Source organism: Lacerta agilis, chromosome 2, assembly GCF_009819535.1.
Source record: "Lacerta agilis isolate rLacAgi1 chromosome 2, rLacAgi1.pri, whole genome shotgun sequence".
Lineage (NCBI taxonomy): Eukaryota > Metazoa > Chordata > Lepidosauria > Squamata > Lacertidae > Lacerta > Lacerta agilis.
The window spans coordinates 31,481,449-31,507,627 of record NC_046313.1 but is presented as its reverse complement, the minus strand read 5'-3'; the positions used below and the strand labels follow the sequence as shown (position 1 = coordinate 31,507,627).

Below are 26,179 nucleotides of genomic sequence, written 5' to 3'. Positions count from 1 at the left end.
AAATGACCAAGTACACAACAGTCTTCAAGAATGCTAACGGCATCTATAGTTATGTGTTCTTGGGATGGCGTAACAGGCCCCTGTGCTAGAAATTCTCTCTTGTTTCCACACAGCTAATAACCAATAGGAAAGATCAGAAAAGTCCTAGCATGCTCCCAGATGCCATCTTTATTTGCTTTGTTTTTCCCAACAGAGACTCTCTGCCTTTAATATCTTAATGACACCCAGAAATTATACAAGCAGAGCGTTCCCCACCACGGCTCCTCCGTGCTAGTGAAAGCTGCGCCTGTTGAATAACAGCATGTCCTGCTACTGTTAGCAATGAAGAAAGGTGTCTGTAACCTTTCAGCCTTTTGCCACTCCCTTTGCTGTGGGCCCTCACAGCCTTAGACCACCTTCTTTCCTTTCCTCCAACTTATCCAGCCAGTGCATCCATGTGAGGCCTGGCTGGGGCAACCCTGCCACTTCTTCTATCTACCACAGGGATGGAGGGACCTGTGGCCCTCCAGATGCTAGATTACAACATCTCCCATCATTCCTGACCATTGCCCATGCTGATTGGGGCTGATGGGAAGTGGAGTCCAATGTCGCTGCTCTGTTTTTACCCTCCTCTGAAAAAGCACATGAAAAGGGATCTCAAGCAACTGGAGTCACTCTGCTGGAAGCCTCTCTTTTTTCGCCCCAGCTAGGCTCTTGTGTCTTTGACAACTGGGTGCTAAGCAGAAATTCAGATAATGACGCTTTCCTCCTGCGTTCGGCTTATCCTTAGAGCGAATCCTGCAGAGCGGCAAGCCTGCTTATTAGAATCCAGGTTGCTTACATGAAAGATGAGCCTTCTCCACATAAAACCCTCAGCATTTACCACTTGGGTTGCCTTGCAAAGTATAAGCTGCATCTCTCTTTTTAATGCCTTGGATGTGCATGAATAGGAAAGGGGGGGGATGCCCATTTATCTCAAAAGGAACCCCAGGGAGCAGATCCACTGTGGAAGGACAGGGCACTTTTACCCAGTCACATCTCAGGCATATGAATGATTGCAGAGCACTTTGAAGATGGAAAAAGTCCTTAAAAGGCCTAATTATTCCGATTCTGTTTAGACCTCCCCGGTTTCTGTTCCGCAAGGCTGACAATGTCAGCTGAGTTTGTCACGCACGTTTGTGCAATCGGCTCCTTAATCGGTTTTGCATTAATACACCTATTTACAAAACATTTTGATTAGCTCAATGAAGGCCACAATGATGCTGGTTTTTCTTTTAAGCCTATATTTGCATATGTCAATGAGCCCACCTCTTGTTCAGACTCCCTCATCTCTCCTGTGGGGGGTCCCGAAGCTCCCCCTCTATGCAGTGCATCTTTTTCTCCCAGCCAGCGTCTTCCAGGCAACCGGAGCAGAGCAAGACAGAAGCTGAACTCCAAAGGGCTGGAAGAAATCTGGATGCAGATCACACCAAATCCACAATAGCGAGCCTGGGAAGCTCTTAGCAGAAACTTGCATAAGCACCGATGAGGAGCTGGGCTGTGAGGCATTTGCTGCAGATGGTACAATTGTGGAAGCCTCCGGCCTTCCTTTATCATACCCTGATACCCTTCACCTCCGCTTGAACTAACTCAGTGGCTTGGGCTGAGATGCTAGTAGCGCCTCACTGCTTTCTGTATTCTTAATTTGGTGTTCTGGTGCTCTGCCAACCAGACGTGCAAGAAACTATCCAGGAAATGGTGTACACTATTTCTCCTGGGACATCCTATCACTGATTGTGAAGCCAATTGTGGACACAGACATCTTGCAGCCACCTACCTGTTGTGCTGAAAATGAGAATTATGCAGATGTGCCCTTATTCGTTTTGCTCACTTCGGTTGCTGGAGATATAAGAACAGCCTATCTGGATGGCTCTGACCAGAGGTCAGGCTAGTCCAGCATTCTGTCTCTAAACAACGAATTTGCCAGTCAGTTTGGCTATGACAAGAAGTCAGAGAAATGCATATAGTAGTTCTAGGTCCCACCATTACCACAGAAACAGTTTGCTTTTCGAGTTCTGAGGAGCTTCCTTGTACTTCAGTACCACAGAGGAGTTGCAGCTACACCATAACAAACCTTCAGGGTGAAGCTGGCTGCATCCAAACCTAGGCTGTGAGCCTTCAAGTTTAAAGGTACATTTTGTAGCTCAGAAAGCCAGCAGCTGCAGCTGAAAGCTGAAATAACAGGAAACTTGGCTCTGTAAGAGCAGCAGGTAAAATATACATGCTCAGATGAACAGGCAAGCTCAGAAGACTAGTCTCCTAATATTCAAGGCTTGGTCAGTCAGAGGCTTCATGAATTGCCTGCCAGTCATAGAGACGATATTGCCTTCTTCTGTGTCCTGTGCCTGAGGAAGTTTACACCAGTTTACAGGACTATGAGTTTACCACCTCATACAGTGGTACCTCTGGTTACGAACTTAATTTGTTCCGGAGGTCCGTTCTTAACCTGAAACTGTTCTTAACCTGAAGTACCACTTTAGCTAATGGGATCTCCCGCTGCCGCTGCACAATTTCTCTTCTCATCCTGGGGCAAAGTTCTTAATCCGAGGTACTACTTCCGGGTTAGCAGAGTCTGTAACCCGAAGTGTTTGTAACCTGAGGTGTTTGTAACCCGAGGTACCACTGTATGCAACTAGTTGAAACCCCAGAGCCCCTTCACACCTATGAGGAGTTTCTGCTATCACCCAGGCACCCTCTATCCTCTTTCTTCCCCTCACAGCCTTGTATGCTGTGCCTATCCAAACAGGCTTCCATTTGCTTCTAGTGAGGCCTTCCTGCAGCAGAACAGAGCAGTGGGTAATACGAGACTATAAAACTGAACTAAAAAGTACCACAGGAACTTGGGGTGGTCGCTGAGGAAATGCTGGAGAAGATTCTTCTTGTCAATCATAATTCTCTGTCTTCGTGAAAAGTGGTTCCCATGTACATACTTAGACAACCAGACTTGCATTGATCCCATGCACATGATTCAGGATTGTTTAGGATTGTTGCTGTGTGAAGTTAATGCCTTAAACCTTTTTGTAATATGGAACAGGGTCAGTGTGCCCACTTAGTTGGGGAAGTGAGGAAGAGAGTCAAGCAAGCCAAAGGCTATATTCGCAGCTAGAAACCCAAAGGTGTAAGCCAGAACTGACAAATGAATATCATAGTTGCAATCCATCTCTTCCCTTCTTTGTCACTTTTCCTTGCCCTCTTGCCTTTCTTAGCAGCCTAGGGTGCAGGTCCTGGGAATCAGAGAGTGCCTATTATTCAAGATATTGTGCAATGCATCTTCACAGTACATTGCAGAGTAGATCTTCATTCCCTTTGGTGCATCCTCTGTAAAAGTGACTAGTTAAAGCTAGAACTGAGCTGAAACAACTAACTTTTTTTTTTAAGAACAACACACAGTTGTATCATTACGTAGCACCAGAACATTCTAGGGTATTTTGCTGTCTACTTGACCCACATGTCTAACATCAGAGAGTTGCTCATTAATTACCTTATAAACTGCATAGTATCACATGATACTAATTACAGACATCATTACTAGCCAGTGGCTGTTGGATGAACAGGAACATCAGCAGTGAGGGCATCTTCTCTCCTCCCTCTTCATTCAGGACCTTCCCACCATTGTTTTTATTTTTTAAAGTCATCTAAAAGGGGGTGCATATTCAAAAAAAGAAAAATATACATGTCCGAAATATACATGTACACAAAAAAATAGCTCACCCAAAGTTGAACTAGTAATACTGCTTGTTCACAAATGTTCTTTTTCGTTGTTGATTCCCTGTTACTCTGCAACTGAATTCCCAAATAAATGACCTTGTTATTACCGTATATGGAAGAAAAGAATTAAATTCACTCTAAAGGAGGGGGAATCTTAAAACTAATTCAGCCGGGTTTAGAAATGCAGAATGTCCATTGTGGAGACTTCCTTAGACCCCATACTATCTAGAAATTTGGAGCTTGGGCAAGGTGAAAAGAATGTCAGACAAATACAATTGCTGCATTCACAACCTCTGGACCCGCTGTCCCCTGACTATGGCGCAAAAATGCCAGCCATCTGGTCTGTAGGCTTTTCACTGGCAGTGGGTAAGTTGCAGGGAGGCGGAAGCAGAATGCCCCAGCTCTGCACTTTTCTGGGCACCAGACTATAAATGGGAGCATTCCCAGACTGGAGTCGAGGGTACTGACCCATTGCCCAACAGCAGTGGGGATAGAGGCTTTCGCCTCCTGGTTCTGTGAATGTAGCATAAACAACTGAACAGATTCTGGAGATGGGGATGTTTTGGCAGCAGCTATGCTGGGGAAAGGGGAAGATAAGAATGAAGCTAATACTAAGCTGGTGCCCATGGAGACGGGTGTATGGAAAGCAATGCTAAAGGATTTGGAAAGAAGAAGAGGCTGAAGGGATGGGTCAGGCACTGTCCTGTGCACGGCAAGGTTAGTCTGGAGGTTTTGGGAGAGGAACCAGTCCACTTCCTTCTGCAAGTAGATGGAATGGTTCAAGAGGAAACTTCTCCTGTGTGCAGACAGATTCAGACACAGGAGCCTAGGATTTCTCATTACTCAAAGGAAGCTGAACCTATTTTTGCAGGATGACCATGGATCTGTTCCTAGGACTATCTGAAAAAGCAAGGAAATTTGTTAATGTATGGAAAAAGAGACAGGGAGGGGAAGAAAGACTGTGCATTGAGAATGTCTCCTTATTTCATATATTACAGCAAACCCAACCTTTATGACAGAAATAAATCACTGTCCTCTTCTTGGAAGCATCTTTTAATGTGCTAGTTCCAGACTACTGTCAGAGACAGGATACTGGGCAAAGGGTGGCTTTTCTGATAATATTTACATTTTGCGCAGACAATTTTCTGACAGAACCAGCCATTGCTTGCAGCCAGATAGCTTCTCCCCAATGTCTCTAAAGAACAGAGAGTTGCAGATTCCTATTTGCATCCATTGCTGAATGTTTATTGAAAAATCTGTATTCAGCCCCATTCCATTATTCATCTGTGTCCTGAAATGACACATTTCCTGTTCTTTTTCTCTAGAACTCTTGGGATCAACTAAACGGCTGAACGTGAACTACCAAGATGTGGATGGGTATGTACTAATCCAATTAAATTGTGACAAAAGTGTTGGATGGGTTGGAGGGACTGGTGGCAAACGTGTTGCAGAACAAGCGATAAAGCTTTAACAGTGACTGCCCCCTTCAGTTACAAGCCAGGGCACTATGGGGGTTCTGTCCTCCTGCTCTGTCATTGTCTCCCTGTGTGACCACAGACCAGTCACTTTATGCTAGGAATCCAACAGCCAAGAATAGACCAGGAAGCCCAGTCCTTAAAGTACTGCAAGACTTATCCTCCATATTAATGCTGGTGGTCAACAGACTCTCTCAAGGCAAATCTTTTTTTAAAAAATGTATATAAGCACCGACAACTGGGAAACACTGGCCTGTGAGCGCTCTAATTGGAGAACAGCCTTTACCAAAGGCGTTGTGGACTTGGAAGACGCATGAACTCAGGACAAAAGGGAGAAGCATGCTAAGAGGAAGGCACACTTGGCCAAACCCTCACCATGATCAACTCGCGCCTGGAAACATACGTCTCTAACATGGAAGGACGTGTGGATCCAGAATTGACCTCCACAGTCACAGACTCATTGTTAAGACCGTGTTCATGGAAGACAATCTTACTTGGCTACGAGTGATCACCAAATAAGACAGTTTGCAGATACCAGAGGATTTCAGGACTGCAGCTGTAGGAAGGGCAGGCCGAGACATTTTGCTGCCTGAGGTGGAACAGCAAATGGTTTGCACACCCCTTCCCCAAGTCAAATTTCATAGTACAGTGGTGCCCCGCTAGACGAAAATAATTCGTTCTGTGAAAATCTTCGTCTAGCGGGTTTTTCGTCTAGCGAAGCGGCAATGACAGCCGCGCTTTTGCTAGACGAAAAAAAAAGACGAAATTTTTTTGTCTTGCGAGGCAGCCCCATAGACTTTTTCGTCTTGCGGGGCAGCCTCCCGCTAGACGAATGCCTTCATCTAGCGAGGCATTCGTCTAGCGAGGCATTCGTCTAGCGAGGCATTCGTCTAGCGGGGCACCACTGTATCCTAGGCCAGCTAAGATATTTTGGCACCCGAGGCAGAAAATCCCACGAGTACTTCCCCCCTCCTTGTATTAAAATATAATAATATATTCAATAACTAACCATGTCCTATCCTTTTATGACACCCCAAATCAGTTATTTTAGGTGATCACCTCACTTTGCCTAATGTTTGAGCCATTCGCGGCTCTGAAGGCACCTACTCAGGGAGGCAATTGCTCCTTAGCTGCTAAGAAAGATATTCTCTGCTAACCCCACTCTTGAAAAAGTACAGTAGCATCCCAGAACACTGACAAGCAATCACAGTGGATTAAGGTCATAGCGTGCATTACAATTTAGCTTATGCTGCTTAACTAGTGGTATAAGTTCCTGTATTTCTGTTCCTATAGCAGTGATATTACTTTCCCTCATTTTTATCAGCGCGTACAGCAAAATGTTTTCTCCCCAGTGGTTGTCTTCCCACCCCATCTGCTTCCCCAAGCCAATTATTGTAATAGGGACATTGCATCTAACTCCCACAGATTTCCAAATGGATGTTGAAGTGAATGGGGCTTTGTTAAGACTTCAGGCCCATGGCAGAGTCCTAGCCAGGAAGGAATACATCAGATTCTCAGCCAGGACAGCTTCAGATAAACACCTGTATAAAGGGAGTATCCAAAAAAATATGGTTTAGAAGCTTATCAGTATCTTATATACAGATGTTTCCATCCACACTGCATTTTGTAGTCCTGGAACAGGCAAAATTCAGAACCATTAGGCAGAACGGAGGATATTACAATGCGGAGATAACTTCTCTCCCTTGCATGTCAACATGACACTCAAGTAAGGCTTTCCCTGCCACTGCCGCCCCTGTTGAATTTCTGCCTGTTTTGTAGTTGCCAGAGAGAAACACGGTAGCAGCCCATACGCAGTAGTATTATGACAGTCGCATTATGGAGCTTAGTTGCAGCCCCCATAGGGTAGAAGGTTTCCTTTTTATTGTTGGTTTTAATGAAACGGAGAATTTTAACCAGCACTGGCAGGCTGCCTCCAAGTGCTTTGGGGACCCACACATATTGCCCACCCCTGCTAGGCAAATGGCAATACAGCTTCCCAAACCCTATTCATCGGCGCTCTTTGGGCCTGCCTCTTCGATGGGCACCGTGCCCTTTCAGAGCCTCCAGCCAGTCTCCTGGCTGCAAGGACCCATTCTTCCCACCGAGAGGTTACCGTGGGGATAATTGGAACATCCAGGCCTGCGGCAGAAGCCCAGCATGAGGTGACTGCTAGCTGGCTGCCTGCAGCTAAGGAAAATACCTCTCCTGTGGGTCCTGTCATTATTCCCTGGGGGAGTTTCCCCCTGGTACTTTGCCCTGAAGTGGCTGCTATTATTCACTCCTCTAATTCAGGCAGGCTCCCCTGAGAGGTGAATGGGACAACCACTTCCAATCCGCTACGGCCATCCCCTCACAGCCTAGCCGTTCCAGGGGTCGGGCTCATGGCTTAAGCTTGCCCTCCACACTCTACCAGCCTTATTCCTGCTTGGAAGGCTTCGGCCTATCCCTTGCCATGGGAGCTTCGTTCCTGTGGGCTTGGAGCCTGCCCCAGCCCTTTTGAATGAATGAAACCAGCACTGAGCAAGTGGAAGAAGGGAGCTGGCTGTGTGTGTGTGTGTGTGTGTGTGTGTGTGTAGGGCAGCCTGAGGAGGGGGGGAGAGACTGGATAAACAAGCCTCTTTCACAAGCCAGAAACACAAGAGTCTATTCATTCTCACAGGCCTCACACACTCAGGATAGTAGGAGAGCCATGCTGGGAGAGAGACTGCCATTAGTCTAGGCAGGCTAAGAAAGGTGGGAGAGGGGAGGAGAAAGACACCGTGCCTGGGAATAGCTTGTCATCCGTCCCCGGGCCAGAGACCACAGTGTTAGGGTTTTGTGTCTCTCTTCTCCTCCCCCCCCCCGCCTCCATCCCCTGCAAGTTGTAAACTCGTCAGGCCGACCCTTGCTTATGGATCTTTCCATGCTATTCTTAAATAGCATAGTTTGGGGCACAGCTCCAAAAAGCGTCTTTGTGAATTTAAGAGCTGCATAAACAGGGAGAAGTTTGACACCGGCATCTTGCCATTTTAGAAAGGGGGCAGTGATGAGAAAAGCTGGCAGAATGCCAGTTATTTAAGAAAAAAGAATTAGGGGAACTCCTATAAGCTGGGCATCAGTAGACATAAAACACCTTGCTGTAGTCAACTCCGCCTCTTGTCACCCAAGGAATATATGTTTGATACCATTCCAGACAAAGGGGATATCGAGGCACAAATGGGAAACTTGCTCAGAACCAATTAAATTCAACTAAGTTACTGCGTGCACGGAACAAGATCTGCTCACACAACAAATCTCTCCCACCACACTTCGAAGCTGCACCCACTAAATGTGCTCCGAAGGGTTACAGCAGGCATAGGCAAACTCGGCCCTCCAGATGTTTTGGGACTACAACTCCCATCACCCCTAGCTAACAGGACCAGTGGTCAGGGATGATGGGAATTGTAGTCCCAAAACATCTGGAGGGCTGAGTTTGCCTGTCCCTGGGTTAGAGGGTTGCAACGCAGAAGAGGTCTCATTCCATGCACACATACCCATGTAGCACCATATTGAATCCCACCCAGTATTATTATCATTTAATTTATTTATATTTATACCACTTAATTGCCAAAGTGGCTTCTAAGCAGTTTAAAACATAAAACCAATTACAAAATATATTAGAGATGAAAGGAAATTGTTATGTGTTTCTAAGAATAATGGCAGGAGAACCTTCCCACCTACAAAGGTATACATAGTGAGGTCTCCAAATTTAAGAGAAGAGAAGAGAAGAGAAGTTTTGTGAGCTTCTTTACTGGGAAATGTAAGAAAGGGAAATGTGTTGTGAAGCATTTTGGGGTTGTCTAGCCAGCACTTGAAAACTGCAGACAACAGCATATCACAAAGAACTGGGGGGTGCCAGATCTCACTTATTTTAAGACAGGATTCTTATTTTAAAGAGCTGTCCCTGACTTTGTAAACTAACAGCAGATGTCTGTTATTTCAGAATATCTTTTAAAAACCCTGAAACTTCAGCTTCTTTCATTTTGGTCTAACAAACCTGGGAAGATACAAAAACAGTAATGGATGTTAAACATACACAAACGTGAATTACAAATGCCTCCTCAAACAGAATGCTGTGTACACTTCAAAGAAAGCTTACCTGCTTTTGTACAATACAAGTTTGTACAATAGTATGACATATCAGCTTGTGTGTTTCATAGCTCTTATTTCCTCTTCCAAACTTAGCAACAGATGTCTATACCAAATGTTCAGGAGCAGGCAAGGGCGGAAACACATTGATCCGAGAAAGGAAGCAGGGAAATCAAATTGCCAGCTTTGTACCTTTAAACTGGAAGGCGTTTGACAAGCTGCCTTCCAGGACTGTAGCCGGACAACCCTGAATGTGCAGTGACCTAGCCCTGTTCAGCCTTCTCACTTTTCTTCTCGTGCCTAAGGATGGTCATTCTTTCAGATTGGCCATTTTTATAAGGCTTCAGGAGTGTGGGATGTGGAGGTGGTTGAGGAGCATGTAGAGTAGAAGCAATACCGTTTGACACACGGAGGAAAAACTCTTAACACAGCTAAAATTCTTGGACTCATGAGAGAAAGAAGATGGTGTCATGCTAGTTCCCTCCTCAGCAGATTCAGAGGATTGGGAGTGTCATGCAAGCCACTTTTCTTTTTTTTTTAAATGTCCACAAGGGAAGCTGTTTTTGCCTTGCTGCAGCAAAAATAACAAAGGCCTCTTTAAAAGCAACAAATTTATTATGACATAAGCTTCCATGACCTATAGTCTGCTTCATGGTGTTATCCTTAGTGTACATATAGATGCTAACTGAGAATAACAGTTCGTGCACCTGATGATGTGGAGTCCATGAATGCTTATGCCAGAGGTGGCTAACCTGTGGCCCTGTGGATGTTACTGCACTGCAGCTCCCATCAGCCCCAACCATTGGCCATGCTGGTTGGGGTTGATGGGAGCCTGAAACCACCTTGGATGGTTAAGTCCAGTCCAAGGCGACTGTGGGGTGCAGCGCTCATATCGCTTTTCAGGCTGAGGGAGCCGGCGTTGGTCCACAGACACTTTTCCGGGTCATGTGGCCAGCGTAACTAAACCGTTACTGGCACGCGGAGGACCATGATGAGTGCCAGAGCGCACGGAAATGCCATTTACCTTCCCGCCGCAGCACTGGCGAGCTTTCAAACTGCTAGGTTGGCAGAAGCTGGGACAGAGCAATGGGAGCTCACCACCATCACATGGATTCGAACGGCCGACCTTCTGATCGTGAAGCCCAAGAGGTTCAGTAGTTTAAACCACAGCGCCACCTGTGTCATTATAAGGGAACATAGACTGGGCTCTAAGCTAAGAAGTCAATTACTGGTGCTTCTGTCTAAGGATGTTGCCTCCACCCCACTTCTCAGGTTTTCAGCACTACATCATGCAGCCCTGGTTGGAAGCCTGGAACTTATCTCGCTGCTGCTGGAGGCACAGGCCACTGTGGATATTAAGGACATTAACGGTAAGTGGGTTGTTTTGCTTTCTTAGGAGGAGGAAAAAGAGCATCCATGTTATTGTCCCCAGAAGCCAGAGTGAGGGAATTTCCTGAGGCTAGCTCTCACTTCATGAAGGAAAAACTGTCTTTTACAAACAGTATGCTGGGGAAGAGTCCATTCGGGGAAATGCAAGTTTTGAATAATGTGTTGCATTCAAAAATGCAAGTTTTGAATACTGTTATCAGCAGGAGGTTGCTACTCCCATCTTCTGCTCCAACTAGAATAATGCCACTCATTAAGCTCCTGCCCACCCACCCCTACAAGAATTTTGTATGCTGTGTGCTCAGTGTATTTGTCTTATTCGGCCCAGAGCATCTCATTCTGTGTTCAAATAGTTGCCTTACTACTACTACTACTACACCTTTCTCAAGGGGATTAAGTAGCATGCCATAAAACAGCGGAAACAGGTTTTTTAAAAAGTGTGGGAAAACTACTGAAAATAGGTGTTAAAACAATACGTAGTGGACACCAAAGGCGTAAACCTTTTTATTCAGCCAGAAAAAGTTGTCAAAACAAAAATGTCTTCAGTAGTTTGCAAAACATTCAGATGGGGGGTGCCCATCAGATTAGTCATTCCCACTTTATGCAGCCTGTCTCTGTCTCCCTACAGGAATGCGCCCACTGCACTACGCTGCCTGGCAAGGGAAGGTGGAGCCAGCACGCCTGCTGCTACGAGCAGCTGCTTCGGTCAATATGGCATCGCTGGATGGGCAGATCCCATTGCACCTTTCGGCGCAATATGGCCACTATGAGGTGGTGAGTGGGGGACCATTTGGAAGGGAAGAGAGGAGACTTCCTTTGTCAGTCAGATCAAGATCACATGCACCAGTCCGAAAGCTGTCGGTCTCCCGTTCCTTGGAGCCCTCATAATGATCTAACACAGGCACCCCAAAACATGGCCCTCCAGATGTTTTGGGACTACAATTCCCATCATCCCTGACCACTGGTCCTGTTAGCTAGGGATGATGGGAGTTGTAGTCCCAAAACTTCTGGAGGGCTGAGTTTTTGGATGTCTGATCTAACATACCTAACACACAACCCACAAAGCAGTTGAACATAGCAGTGCAGTATTACCACATTAACACAAGTGCCCAGCACAAAATGTGGTAGAGAGCCGTGGAGTTTCTTCTTGGGAGCTGTAATAGATCACATTCAATCATTTCTAGGCGGGAGAGAAGATAAAAACGGCAGAAAAAAACACCTTGGTCTGAGAAGCAGCAAGTATCTGTATTATGTTTTATCCTGGGCTGAACCCATAAGCAGAGCTGCGTACATGTTGCAGATCAAATGCACTAGGAAAAGGAAAAGAAAAGAGAAGCTGTACATCAAGAATATATTAAGTTCTGATGGCTACAGCAGTGCACATTTATTGAATTTCAATATGATGAGGAAGCAGGGAATAGCTGACAGATTGTGTATGGTATTAAAGGCTTTAATTTTCCGAGTTTTCATCAGACATTGCCACATATTTTCTACTTCTCTGCCCTATCCTATGGGCTAGAACCTTGCTTTATTTTTGTTTTTTTACATGGAAGCTGAGATTCTCTGGATACCTGGCATTGTATCAGATTCACAGTAAACATGCATATTTTTAAAATGTGCACCCCATAACAATGTTCTTACTATGTGGAACAGACACTTTCCTAGGGGAGGGAGATGAGAATACCACGAGGTGACCTATACTTTTGTATTACATTAACCTTGGGAAGAACTTGGGGGCTGTCTAGGAAAGGTTTGACTGATACGAATTGGACCTCAGGGATTAGGCCAGCTAGCTGCAGGAGAAGCAGAGGCAGGTTGCTGCCACACTGTGATCAGCAAAGGGCTGTGGTTTGCTCTGGATTCCTGGCAGCACCCCTCTTGCATGAGGGCTTTGGGTTTGCTCTGCGGAGATCACAAAGAAGCAAGATATGCGAAGGGTATGACTACCAGCGTTTCCAGCTTCACTTCACTCTTTCCATTCTTCCTGTCTGTCCTGCAGTCAGAGATGCTGCTCCAGCACCAGTCCAACCCATGCCTCATCAACAAAGCTAAGAAAACCCCCCTGGACCTGGCCTGCGAGTTTGGAAGACTAAAGGTAAGCAGAAGCAGCCATAGCCACCGCCTGCAAAAAAAGTCGATTGAGAGCAACGGGCTGTATGCAGCACTACTGCTCCTCAGGGGAGACCCGTTGAAATGAATGCACACAACAATTCATATCTGTGGAATTCCCTCCCCACAGAGGTGTGTCCAGCTTCTTCACTGTATAGCTTTTGGCAAATGATGAAGACACACAGCTTTACCTTTGACACCTGAGATTTGCATTTTTGTAGTAGTAGTAATTACCTGCACTGACATGATTGCCACAGACAACATTGTTTGGTTGTAAGCCACTTTGGGTTGCCTTCAGTTGCAAGATAAAGGGATGATGATGATGATGATGATGATGATGATGATGATGATGGAAATGACAATGTGCTCTGGCACGGCAGGAGTTTCCACAGCTGCTGGCAGTAATGTAGGAAGAGTTTTACTATCTTGTTCCATCATGTCCTGCAGAACTTTTCTAAGCCAGCTGCAAGCCACCAGCAGAGGAACATCCCAGCTATTAGGATAACTCAAGATGACGGCAACTGACATCATTCCCTCACTGTCGGTCACATTGGCTGAGGCTGACAGGAACTGAAGCCCATCAGCAGTGGGAGGGCCTCAGATTCCCCATTCCTTTTTTTGCCAATTTTTAAAATTGATTTTCCACAATTTTTAACAAATTGTCACCAAATCACTACAAATTCCAATACAAATTCAAAAGCTGACTTCCCACCCCTGATGTCCCCTCTTATTTTCCTCCCTCCTTTTCTTCTCCCAAGAAAATAACTTTTCCAGCTATCACTTCAAAATACATTCATCCCTTAGTTACCAGTTTCTGCTATGGCTTTTATACATTGTTATAACCTGTCCTCATAATCGTCGAGTAGAGTTAATAATCTTTTATAGTAGTCATTCATCAATTTTGAAACATTTCCTTCTGATACCTCTTGAGTAACACTTTGCCTGAGAAAAACAAATCCTGCTTCCTCCCAGACAACATACATGCATTCCTCCCTAACATGGCCTTGAACATTGCTGTATGACTTCTGGCCCCAGTAATAAACAACTCAGCCTCACTGGTGCTGCATGCAGAGGGTGAAAATGAAACCCCTAGAATTTGTGTGTGTGTATAAATATATAATATACATTCCCTCCCCCTAACACTGCCAATCTCCTGGCGCCACCCACCCTTCACATTTCGCCAAATTTAATCCTCCATTTTACATACAACCAGCTCATTAATAAATCATTTATAAATAAACATAATCCATATCTCTTCTTCTCTGTCTGAAAGTCTCGGAAGCCGTCAAGATGGATACACTGTGGTCCATCCTATCTTTTTCACTGTTCTTATTTCCAACTTCAAGCAGGGTGGGCTGATGTAATCTCAACAAAATCCATAACTCCTCTCTCAACTCTGTCCAACGGAGATGTTCAGATTCCCCATTCCTGCTGCTGTAAAGTCTTCATACATCTCCAAAGGTCTTCCTGTGCCCCATGCCAAATAATGGCTTTCTGTGGTAATCACGCTGCTGCAGGCACTTGTGAGTAGGCCCGGGGGTTGTGGGGGGATGCCTCCTGTGTAAGGCCTCACCATGGCACTGGGACATAACATAGTACCCAGGAACCTCCATTCCCACTGCATGCATACTCAGGTCCTTCTCCACCACCAGAAGCCAGACAGGCCCTGAGCCTTGCTAATCCCTCCAGGCTGCGGAGGCAAAAGCAAGGCCAGCTGGGCTAGAAGGCCTGGGATTCCAACCTGGCAGAGCTGGTGGTGGATTCCTGTCTCCACTATTCAAGACAGGTGCAGAGAGGCTGCTCAGAATTCCTGGGGGTGGGGGACTTCCCCCTAACCTAAAGGGCAGGGCAGCAAATGTATGTGAAGACAGGAGGGGTGGGTGGGTCGTGCACCAAAGGGAGGCAATGGAATGGTGTTATTCTATTCTCATCCCAAGGCAGGGGGTGGCTTGAATGTCCCATTTTTATAACAAATGGTCTATAAATAGGGTGATAAATCTCGAGTCACCGTAACAAAGAATAGCAGGCCTCTAGTACAAGCTGCACTTTGTTTGTGTATGTGTGTAGGTGTTCCCTGCGGGCAAGGCTAGCTCAAAACCAAAGCTCCCTAAGGTTGAAACTATTTCCCACTGTAGCGACCTTTTCCAGTTAACAGCCCTGGGCCCTGCATTTGTACCCTTTCTGCCTGCAAAAGAGATCGTTGAGGCAATTGTGATAGCAAGGCCAACTCTGTGCCAAGAGGCACAGGACTTCTGCCCCTTTGAGAGCTCTGAAGCAAGGCAAAGATACAGCAGGTGTCATCCATCCATCCATTGCCCCCAACCCCACCCACTTTCTTGTCTGCCGTGGTGGAAAAGGAGAAGTGTCTCCTTCAAAGCACTTGGGGTGGATGCAGAACTTCCAGCTACGGATGAAATTTGGCCCACAGGACCTTCCCATTTGGCCCACAGCTGGATCAGCAGCTCCTTACACAGGAGGATTGAATTCCCCACACGTCAGCTAATGCCTGGGTTGTGTATGACAATTCTGCTTAGTTTGGATAAACAAGATCTCTTAGGTGCATCTGAACCAGCAGAAAGCAAGTTTGATCAGCTGATCCATGGGGATTTCAGTCTTGCTTGGTCACTGTCTCCTTATAACCTTGCAGGCCAATTTCAACAGGTGGGTGACACCACTCACCTGTCAGTCGTCTGATATCATTTTGGGTCCCTCGCTTCCTTCTGTCACCCTGCCTCCATTCTTTTGTTTACTTTAGGTGGCCCAGCTGCTTTTGAACAGCCACATGTGTGTGGCTCTGCTTGAGGGACAATCCAAAGACACAAGTGACCCTAACTACACCACTCCTCTTCACTTGGCAGCCAAGAACGGGCATAAAGAGATAATCAGGTAAGTCCTTTGGGCACTTCCACTGCAGGGAGAAGCCAATGGCCTCACTCAGCCCACATGTGCCAGCTCAAGTTCCCCAAGGTGCCAGCATGCGCCACACCGCTCTCAGATTTTCCCATCTGTTAGCTCCCCAGCTTAACCTTCCTGAGATTTCAGCTTATGATTTGAATGTCGTATCTATTTCATGCCTTACAGTGCAGTTTGGGTGTATTGAGTTCATTCTTTCTTTTATATTCTCATGCAGCACCCTATTTTGCAAATGCTTCATTAGTTCCATTCCTGCATGGACCCTTATGTGCTGCATGGGGCATCAGAATTTGAAGCTACAGAGCCCTCCTATTCCTGTTGCCCTCTAAATGCTGTTGAACTCCAACTCCCATCAGCCACAGCGAGTAATGGCCAATGGTCAGGGATGCTGGGAGTTGTAGTCCAACAGCATCTGGAGGACTGCAGGTTCCCTAACCCTGAATTAAAGGAATACAGAGAATACTGTGCTTACAATGGAAATTCACTCCTAGAGGACCGAACATATTCAGACCATCACTCCATCTAGCTCAGTACTATTTTATTTTATTTTCAATTATTTCTATACTGCTTTATAGTTTGTTGGTTGGTTGGTTGGTTGGTTTTTTTTTTTTAAAAGAATCTCAAAGCTGTTTACAACCTAAGTTGTAACCTAAGCATTACAAAATACCAAAGCAAAACATTATAAATGAAGATCAAATAATTCACAGGAAAATAAGATGTTATTGTAAACATAAGAACATTACAGATAGAAATCAAACATAAAAATACAATAGACTCCACATCCTTAGCAATCCTAAATATCCAAGCCTGACACTCATGCATTCTCTCACTAGCCATAATTAGCAGCCAACCAGTTATTAAATGTTCGGTCTACAAAAGCATTTGAACTTACTGTTCACCAAATTACCACAGATCAAGTGAAATCCCTACAGAAGTAGGGTTATGTCTTAAATTAGCACGTTAGACTAAACTACAGGGTAAATACACCCACAGTGTCCTTCTGCCATTTAATCCTTCTTGCAACACAGATAGCTCCCCTGATCATCTCCTCCACCTGCCAGCCATCCTTCTCTCTGTCTCTCTCACACACGCCTGCCTCTCCAATGGCACATAGTAAGCATCAAGACTTGGGTATTCATTCTGGAGCAATCAGTCACATCTTTTGACTTGCTGGCACTCATTGCTTATATATTCCTGCCCGCACAGGCAACTTCTGAAAGCTGGAATCGAGATCAACAAACAGACGAAGACGGGGACTGCCTTGCATGAAGCAGCGTTGTATGGGAAGACCGAGGTGGTGCGCCTGCTGCTGCAAGTGAGACTAAAAGTAAAGCCGTAGTCAAGGAAGGAGAATGGTTGCTTGGTGACCAAAAGGCTTTTGCCATTGGAGAGGCCACAGGCCTTGGAGCTGAGGCAGAAATAGGGAACAAAGAAAAGGAGAGGGCGTGAGAGCCCACAGAGGAAACACCATGCAGAAAAGTGCAGTAGCTCTGTCACTCAAGGCAGGAAAAGAATGCGGCCTGCAGCTTGGTGTGATATATAGCATTGAGGAGAAGCTCCAATCTCTAGTTCAGTTCTAGTCCGACAAGAAGTGAGGTCATACAGCCCACCTGTCCTGTGCTGAAAGTACACAAGAGGGAGCTGCTAGCCTCTCTCACACACAAACACCACTTGGATGTGCACACCAACTGAGTGTTCAGTAGCCATGTGAATAAGTCCTGTGTGATTCCTCCTCATATGGAGTAGCCCAACAAACATGCACCTATAACCCATTCACATGGCTGCCGAATGTGTGGCCGGCCAGAGGTGATGCTAGTTTTTGCACCTGTGTTGAGGCTAGCCAGTGTGGCTCTGGAACCACCCATCCCTGGAAGCGACTGCAAACTGTTAAAAAACAGATACAGGAGCTGATTGGTTTGTTTATTGTTTCATTTGCACTTTTAATGCACTTCTTTAGCCTTCTCTGCGAACGAGGGTAATGACTGCCTTATGGGAAGCTGAGGCTGAGAGTGTGAGGCAAACCTAAGGCCTCCCTGTGTTTTGAATCTGAGGCCTAGCATGTTGTGTGACGCGACCCTCTGTAACTGGCCTAGTCTACTTTGTTCTGCAAGCTTAACCTTTTCTCAGACAGTGAGGAGGCAGTCTCTGGGTAATGACAAGGACTGCTCTCAAGGACTGTGGTTTATTAGCAGGCTGCCGTGAATATCTCACTAGCACCAGCACTAGCTCAGCCAAATACTCAAATGCTGAAACCAGCCTAGATTTATTTTTTTTAAAAAAAGAGTTCCCTCAAAGAGGTTGTCTCCCTGTTTCCAAGCCCAACCCTAACTTTCTCTCTGTGGGTAGGGTGGCATTGATGTCAACATCCGCAACACCTACAACCAGACAGCTCTGGACATCGTGAACCAGTTCACCACTTCACACGCCAGCAAGGACATCAAGCAACTACTACGAGGTGAGCAGGCCAAAAAGTATCCCCATTAGGCCCTAATGTGGGGAAGAGACAGATGACACCCATCTTAATAAACCATCAGGATGGTGCAAACTGGTGAAGGGCATATGGGGGTCAGCACTGAAATCTCTTGGGGAAGGGCAGGGTGGGTACTTGGGGGTTTTCAGCCTCCTGGTTATCGCTGAATTATAACATGAAGGAGCCCACCTTGCAAAGCTGCAGGGGAGGCTGGTTGCAACATAACAAGATGCGTAGGCTGTGGGGCAAAGGAGGAATGAAGCGCACAGCAAGTAACGATGTCCTCTTCTCCCCTTTTTGCTAATTTTCCTGCCCATGTCTTTCCCCCTCTGTCCCCCTCCTTCTCATTTCCCACTACCCTTTGTCTTCAGAGGCATCAGGAATCCTGAAGGTCCGAGCTTTGAAGGATTTTTGGAACCTCCATGACCCAACTGCTCTCAATGTCCGTGCCGGAGATATCATCACGGTAAGAGATTGACAGAAGCCATAGAAGCTCCTGAAATGCTCCGAGAGGCAGCACTCTGCATCTGTTCTGTGATCCCATGCATGGACCTCAGCTAGGACTGCGGTGACCTATTTGAAAAATTGTAGGCTTACTAGAGTTTGAGGGAGAAATTGGGCCCATTTATGATTTTAATGCAAACCTACTGAATTTGCACTTCCCCAAACCAGTGTGTGAACTGAGAGAAGCTATACTTTGAAATTTGCATTTCTCTGAATTTTGCAGTGCAATTCTTCCAAAAAAAGAGAAAAAGGTGCATGAAAATGCACGTAAAAGAGGAAGTTATCTGCAAAAATGTGTATATAGGTGAAACTAACATGCAAAATACATTATATTGGAGGACATTGCTTGCAAAAATGTAATCTATTGGGGAAAATGAGCTCTAAAATACTGATAAATCTTCATGAGCGCTTTAAAAAAAACAACAACAAGGCAGACTGGTACATAAATGTGGTGAACTGAACCTAAGTTTGGAAAACTGAGAAACTTAGAGAAATCAAAAGTGTCAGATTCTTCCATCCCTAGTCGTAGCTTGTATTAGCAGAAGAATCATCTCTACCATATAGGAGGCAGTAGAAGTACTGTTGTAATCAGATTTTGTGTATGATTGTGGTCAAGAGAGTTAAAGAAGGATGCAGGCAAAACAGAGAAGATTCACAAAGTAATAGAATTTACAGTGGATAGGGGAGGTATAACATATTAACAGAGCTGTGTGCATGGTAGAGTTCTGCAGGAGCAGAGAAAAAACCACAACCATTGAATTCAGCTGAGAAGCTCAGCTTAGTTTTCTTCCTTTTTTGAACAAGGTTCTAGTCCTCATGGTTGAATAGACAAGTTTGGTCTAATCATACTCATTCTTGGCATTTGTATTCACCTTTAGAATGTTCAAAGCACTTCACCGCATGCAATGACCCTATAATATGTAGGCCTTGTATTTATTTATAGTTTCATCTTGCAGGTGGTGGTGGTGGTGGGGTTAGGTAAGAAGAGAATTAATTCCCTAAGGCCACCTACTTGAAATATGAACAGGGGGCTTCCTCCGCCGTAACTCAGTCACTTAGCCACTGTGCTGCACACCAGCTTTACAAAATCCTGCTTTTGTGGTGAGCTTAGAGATCATGATCCTGTGTTCCCTTTCGACCTCCTGATTCTGCCATCCTATATCCACCCTGTCCCACTGCTCATGAGAACTCTTCTCTCACCAGGTTCTGGAGCAGCATGCAGACGGACGCTGGAAGGGTCATATCCATGACTCTCAGAAAGGCACTGACCGAGTTGGTTACTTCCCTCCATCCATTGTCGAAGTCATCAGCAAGCGGACAGGTTGGTCCACAAACACAACTGGGGAACTCTGGAGGAGGCCAAAGATGTGATGGGGGGGGGGCGTCTGCAAAGGGAGTAGGGAAACCTGTGGTTCCATTTCCCAGTAAACCCCATTCATTCACTGTCTTCTCCCCGCCACCCCCTCCCCATCTGCAAAAATAACTCCTGTCATCACCGCCACTTCCTACCCTGGCAACTCAATGACAGTGACCTCTCTGCCAACGCTTGCCTTCACACGGACAAAGTCAAACAGCACCAGGGACATCATTATTCAGGGAACGATGGTTTCCACCACCACCACCACCCCAGTACTGTTCAAGCACACTTTTTGCACGAGGTGAAGCTCCCCGCTTTTTCAGTAGGAGGAAAATTGTGAATATAAGAATATCCAAAAGGGCTCCCTTCTGCCGTGCTTTCTGAAAAAGGATAACATGGAGAACCTCTTGCAACAGAGAGAGCATGAACCTCTTTAAAAGGAATAAGCGGGAATGTCATCACTCCTGCTCCTTTCTCAGCAAGGGAAGAATGGGAGTTAAAGTACATATAAAATGTATGAAACTACATAAACTATTACTGTCATTGACTATTAATATGCAGGTGGCCTGTGGAACCCTAGCAAAGCGGTGTCTGTATAGTTATAGGAAGCTGTAGTCCTGGGAGTTAAAGGTGTGAAAGTATTCTAGAAGGTGTTCAGATCCCACCTTAACCAGGGACAAATGTAGACCCCTGCTCCTCAAAACTTGCTGAATTGTGGATGCAGCTAAATTGGGGGCCAGCCATGCATGTGATTTCTGATTGGATACAAATAAGTAATTCTCCTCAGCTCATGGATGGATGCTGCAGATGTTCAATTTTCTTTGCAGGTGTATAATTACTGCAGGCCACCTGAGTTTGGAGGATGGAGATAGTTTTTAAGAGACTTGAAAGTTGTTTTAAGAGATGCTTGGTTCAAGTGGCGTATTTATTTTTCTCACAGCATCCACACAGAAATAACATGCATGCACACACATTTATTTTCTCCCACTGCCGCCTCTGGTCAAACAGGTTTGCAGGTTTTTGAAACGGTGAAAATCCAGGCAATGCTTTTTTGTCAGTGGCGGAAGTGTGATGAGATGACTATACACATCGTAAGCTGCAATAACTCTTTGAAACCACCTTGAGCTCTCTTGACTTCTCCAGCCGTAGACACTATGAACTGGTGAAACTAAAGAACTGGGTAGAGCACTTTGGGAATCCTATTATGTAGGCTAGAGGGGAAAATCAGGGAAGGAAGGACAAAGTTCTGCACTTGCTCCTCTGACTGTTGCCAATGTTCATCCTAGACTGCTGAAAGACTCTTTTATAGGAAAAACTCTGTGAAAAGTCTGGCCAACGAATGAGCACCCGATACTCTGTCCCTCTGTGTGTTCTTAAAATGCAGCAGCAGCATTGTCCCCTACGTGAACACACATGCTTCAGGAGCAGCTGAGTTACAGCAGCCTTCCCCATAGGCCCCCAGTCCTGTGCAGTATTTCTTGGACCATGCAGGTGCCCAGCCCACACTCCTTGCCTCTACACACACACACACACACACACACACTTTCCTGACCTGCGTGTTTTGTTCTCTACATGCAGGCCTGACTCTTCCCCGCATGGCGCCCTTGCACCCGTGCCAGAGCTTTGCCAAGGGCCAGCAGGTTACCACTGCCACCCCTCCCAGTGGGCCGCAGCCTCACACAGATGCCTCTCCACCCGTTTCGCCGCAGGCACCCCTCGGCCTACCTGCCCTGACCAGGACAGCCCCAACTCCTGAAAGCCCAGGTCAGGGCCATTGCTGGGCTGGGCAAGCGTGTCCTCCATCCACACCGCCTGGGAATGAGTGAGGACAACTCTGGGGTGGGGAGAAGGAATAGAGAGAAGTAGCAGATGAAAAGGGATATCATTTCAGCTGGGGGTGGAGGTGCAATCAGACCCTCTTCCTCACACATTTGTACCCCAAGTAAATATCTTTTGAAATCATTTTCTCTCTTGTCACACACATACGCTCACACAGACACCTGCCAGAGGGGCGGGGTGGGGGGCGGGGAGAGAAATAGAGAAATATCCCCCTTCTGGAAAATTTATGTGGCACTGCTATATCCCAGCTCCCTCCTGCAAAATTCTCAGTGATTTATAACTGGCTTCGCTACACATCTTTGTCTCTGTCACAGGGTCCACCTTCCTTAACATATGCTTGTTCCTGCCCCTTCCCACCACTGCCCCTCCCTCTTCCCAATAGCTATCCACCATTTTTCCAGGGGCTGTTCTCACCTGTCACTGATAAACCCTGCCTAAAGGACATGCGTTCATCCAGGTAACCCCTTCCTTTTGCATACACCTTAAGTTCACCTTTTAGCTCACCGAGGCATACCAGCTGCAAGCGTCCAGTCTCGCCAAAAGCATAAACCCATCAGTGTGCACATCCCTGCCACTGATCAAGCCTTCGTTCCATGCTCATGTGCACATCTGCCATTGAGGTACCCTCTGTGCTGCATAAACAGTACACCCCATCATTGCATACAAACCTACCTGCCAACTGTGTCCTCCCAGGCCACATTTCCCTTCCCCTCCCCCCCCCTTTAGTATTGCATGAGAGGGACTGCTGCTGCTACATGCTTCTTTTAAAAGTTGCTTCCCAACCTCACCCATCGGAATTGGGTGGCGGGGAGTGGGGTGGGGGAGAAAGGTTCACAACAGCTGGATGTTGTTACAGGAAATAAAAAGTCACCCCAAGACTGAAATGCCCCAACCGGATACCGAGTGACCTGTCTTGGCAGACAGGGAAGCCTGCTTGGGTGCTCTGTGCTAGTCCTACCAGCAGATGCCCCCTAGCTTTGCCTGCCTGCTTAGTGCTTGAGGGCCAACTGGGCTCTTCTGCCTCCTTACTACCCCCATACCAAAATCTATCCTCTCTTCCCAAGCAGCAGGTGACAGGAACAGCGTTGGCAGCGAGGGCAGCATTGGCAGCATCCGGAGCGCTGGCAGTGGTCAGAGTACTGAGGGCACCAATGGGCAAATCACTGGACTCATCATTGAGAATGTCAAGGTAAAAGGGGCACAGATTTCTCTGCACCAAGGCTTGAAACCTGCTGTTCACCCTACTGCCGCCACGCCCCAGTCTTCCCGGTTTTTGTTATGTCCTGTTCCTGGGTCACATCCCCAAGTTCATTTAACATAGGTTAGTTGCCTGTAGTCAGAGGGTGTTCATACAGTCAACGACAAAGGTGTAAGGAAGCAGGTTATTAAATCTAACATTCTCTTTAGAACTAAAAGTGATGACATGTGGGAATAGTCTCCAACTTTTTTATTGTAATGTAGTCTTATTTCAGACTTCTCTAAGCCACAGTGGGCTTGATCAGAGCTGTGTTGGGTGCAAGGGATGCACTTAACTCTGTTTTTCAAGTTATAAACTCTCCCGCCCACCCTGCCTGCTGATTCCCCCCCCCCCCGGGAAAAAAGATCAGCAACTCATTAGTTTCTTACTTTTTTCCTTGTTGGGCTACAAGCACATGCCCCCTTTATTACAGCAACTTGAAAGAAAATTAGTACTATATCACTTCAGATTCTGTGCTGGTGGAAGTACAATTCCCCTAAATCAGAGATTGGACATCTTGGGGATTTATCCAGGTGTATTCAAAGGCAAAACACTGTATTTCTTGTATAATTGAGGGTAGAAGAGGAACCTTGCAGTCTTTGGGGAGTTATGGTACAGAGAGCTGTGCTGCACCATCCCGTGGGAAGCTGCCTTCTACTGAGACAGATCATTTCCATCTATCTCAGTATTGTCAACTCTGACTGGCAGCCTCTCTCCAGGGTTTCATACAGAGGACATTCCTAGCCCTATTTGAAGATGCTGGGGATTGACCGAAGGCACTTGGGTGTGCGGAGTGAGTGCTCACCCACTCTCCCAAAGGACTGTTCTCCCTCCTCACTGCTTCTCCGCTGTCTCGCCCAGATCTTTAAGATGATGTGCATTCCTGCACATGACCTGGTTCCCCAAGATTAATCTTGCTTCTTCATAGAGAAAAGACTAATACAGCAACTCTTCTGGTTTTGGCTGCAGTTACCAGGAAAGGTGGAAATAGCATGTGGGAACCTACATGCCAAGAATTGGGCTATATGGGTAGCAGGAATTCATGTGCCCAAACAGCTAAGTATAGAAGAGCATGACTTAACCCTTGGCACATTCAGTTTGTCAGGATTCAGCCACAACTGCAAACAATCCCTGCATGCAAAAAGCTGAGCGTGAAGAGAAAAGTCACAATGTGCACCCAGTTCATGGTTCTCTGGTACAGTCTTATTTCTGGCCTGAATCTTGGCTCCTTTTCTTTTTTTATGCAGCCACTTTCACCGACTGGTGAGGATCTTCAGCATTCTCACAATGGCCAGATGAATTCTGTGATAGGTAAGAGGAGAGACGAAAGGACTGGTGGGAGATAGAAACTCACATGGCAGACTCAGTAAATAGAAAGCAGAGGGACTTTAAAAATGGTGAACATCTGTAGGGGGTTTGCTGTCTGCCTGACAGGGGCAATAACCAAGGGAGTGCTGAGAAGTGCATTCTTGGTGCCTGCCCTTCAGTTGTGGAATGCTCTTCCCAAATATGTTTGGGGAAACCTTCCCAACATTCCTGTTTGAGTTGACAGCCAACAGCAGCATTAAGTAGGCAGCGGCTGATGTTTGGTTTCTGTATAGTTCACATATGAAGTAAGATATTCCATTTTACTGTTGAGTCCTTGAGATGGTATGGGATAGAAATTATACTAAAATTAAAATAGTCTAGATTAACCTGTGGTTCAACTGTGAATATGCATACATTCAATTGTACCTTGGTTCTCGAACGCCTTGGTACTCATACGTTTTGGCTCCCAAACGCCGAAAACCCAGAAGTAAGTGTTCCAGTTTTCGAATGTTTTTCGGAAGCTGAACTTCCGACACGGCTTCTGCTTGAGTGCAGGAAGCTCCTGCAACCAATCGGAAGCCGCACCTTAGTTTTCGAACGGTTTCTGGAGTCAAACGGACTTCTGGAACGGATTTCGTTCGAGAAACAAGGTGCGACTGTACATAATTTTATTTGTATACTGCCTTTCCACAGCTCAAACCATGCTCAAGGCAGTTTGCAACATGAAAAAAAAACATAACTAGAACGTAACAAATGTAGTCATAAACAATAAATGAATCATTAAAAAGTACAAAAACCAAACTGAACAATTTCCTCTTAAATCACAACAGAATCTAAAACAGTGATACAAAAAACCAAGAGCAACAACCCACCCCACTAAAAAAAAACCGGACTCTTTCCAGTTGAAGCTTCTGGGACAGTCAGAACATTTGTGCGGTTTCTCTCCCATGTGGCCTGATCCTGTGCCTCAGGAAGGAGGTGGTCCAGAAGAGGCACTTCCCACAATGCAAGCACTTTTAAGGCTTTCCCCATGTGCAGCTTTTGATGCCTTATAAGGTTTGGGCCGCTCCTGAACGTTTCCCCACGCTCCTCTCTGTTCACAAGTGCCGGAAGTGCCGCCACTGCCTTCATACATTTCGATGAGGCTGCTTTGCAGCACCCACACAAGCCCCACTGAAATAAGCAAGTGTTGTGTATCTAGGAACAGGCTTCCCTGGGTTATTTTGCCCTGCGTTGATTCTGTCCGAGGCCCCAGAGCCTGCTGTGACTCTGCTCTGGCTCTTTTCAGGGACACTGGGGCACCAGAACCTCTCCAACTGCAACACCAACGACAGGATCTTCTCTCACCAATATCTACGGCCAGAGCAGCTCCTGGAAGGGAAGGTACTGAAATCAATCTAGCTAATGTTTTATATATACACATATGGGTTCTAGCATCAGGCTACTCCCTATAAAAGGGAACAAAGTTTGAATGGCATCGGTGTAAAACAACCTTGCCCCAGTCCATCCTAGAGTTAGACACACTTTCCATTAAAATAACTCAGTGGATTTCAGCATGCCCCACTTGTGCTGTATTGTGGCCCCTGTATATTTCTTATTTTTATTTGGACAACTCATTTAGAGTGACTTTGGGGGCAAGAATTTGTCCATGTCTGTTAATTTTATCAAGAGAACACCTTAAGCTTGGTACTTGGAGATATAGATAGATAGATAGATAGATAGATATAAAACCTTTCCATCCATAAGGA

General features: G+C 46.0%; 1 protein-coding gene across 4 annotated transcripts in view; it reads left to right on the top strand.

The window, feature by feature from the left end:
- Positions 1 to 26,179, top strand: part of CASKIN2 (CASK interacting protein 2) — an 85,572-nt gene that overhangs the window by 47,503 nt on the left and 11,890 nt on the right. Inside the window, exons 2-13 of one of the 4 annotated variants that reach the window (XM_033139303.1) lie at positions 5,052 to 5,103; positions 10,581 to 10,678; positions 11,323 to 11,468; positions 12,694 to 12,789; positions 15,559 to 15,689; positions 16,923 to 17,043; positions 18,063 to 18,171; positions 18,558 to 18,652; positions 19,894 to 20,011; positions 22,954 to 23,075; positions 24,371 to 24,434; positions 25,720 to 25,814. In XM_033139303.1, the coding sequence (XP_032995194.1) occupies positions 5,052 to 5,103; positions 10,581 to 10,678; positions 11,323 to 11,468; positions 12,694 to 12,789; positions 15,559 to 15,689; positions 16,923 to 17,043; positions 18,063 to 18,171; positions 18,558 to 18,652; positions 19,894 to 20,011; positions 22,954 to 23,075; positions 24,371 to 24,434; positions 25,720 to 25,814 (1,247 nt within the window). The remainder of the gene's footprint in view (positions 1 to 5,051; positions 5,104 to 10,580; positions 10,679 to 11,322; positions 11,469 to 12,693; positions 12,790 to 15,558; positions 15,690 to 16,922; positions 17,044 to 18,062; positions 18,172 to 18,557; positions 18,653 to 19,893; positions 20,012 to 22,953; positions 23,076 to 24,370; positions 24,435 to 25,719; positions 25,815 to 26,179) is intronic. The other 3 variants (XM_033139304.1, XM_033139306.1, XM_033139305.1) reach the window with 3 other exon arrangements.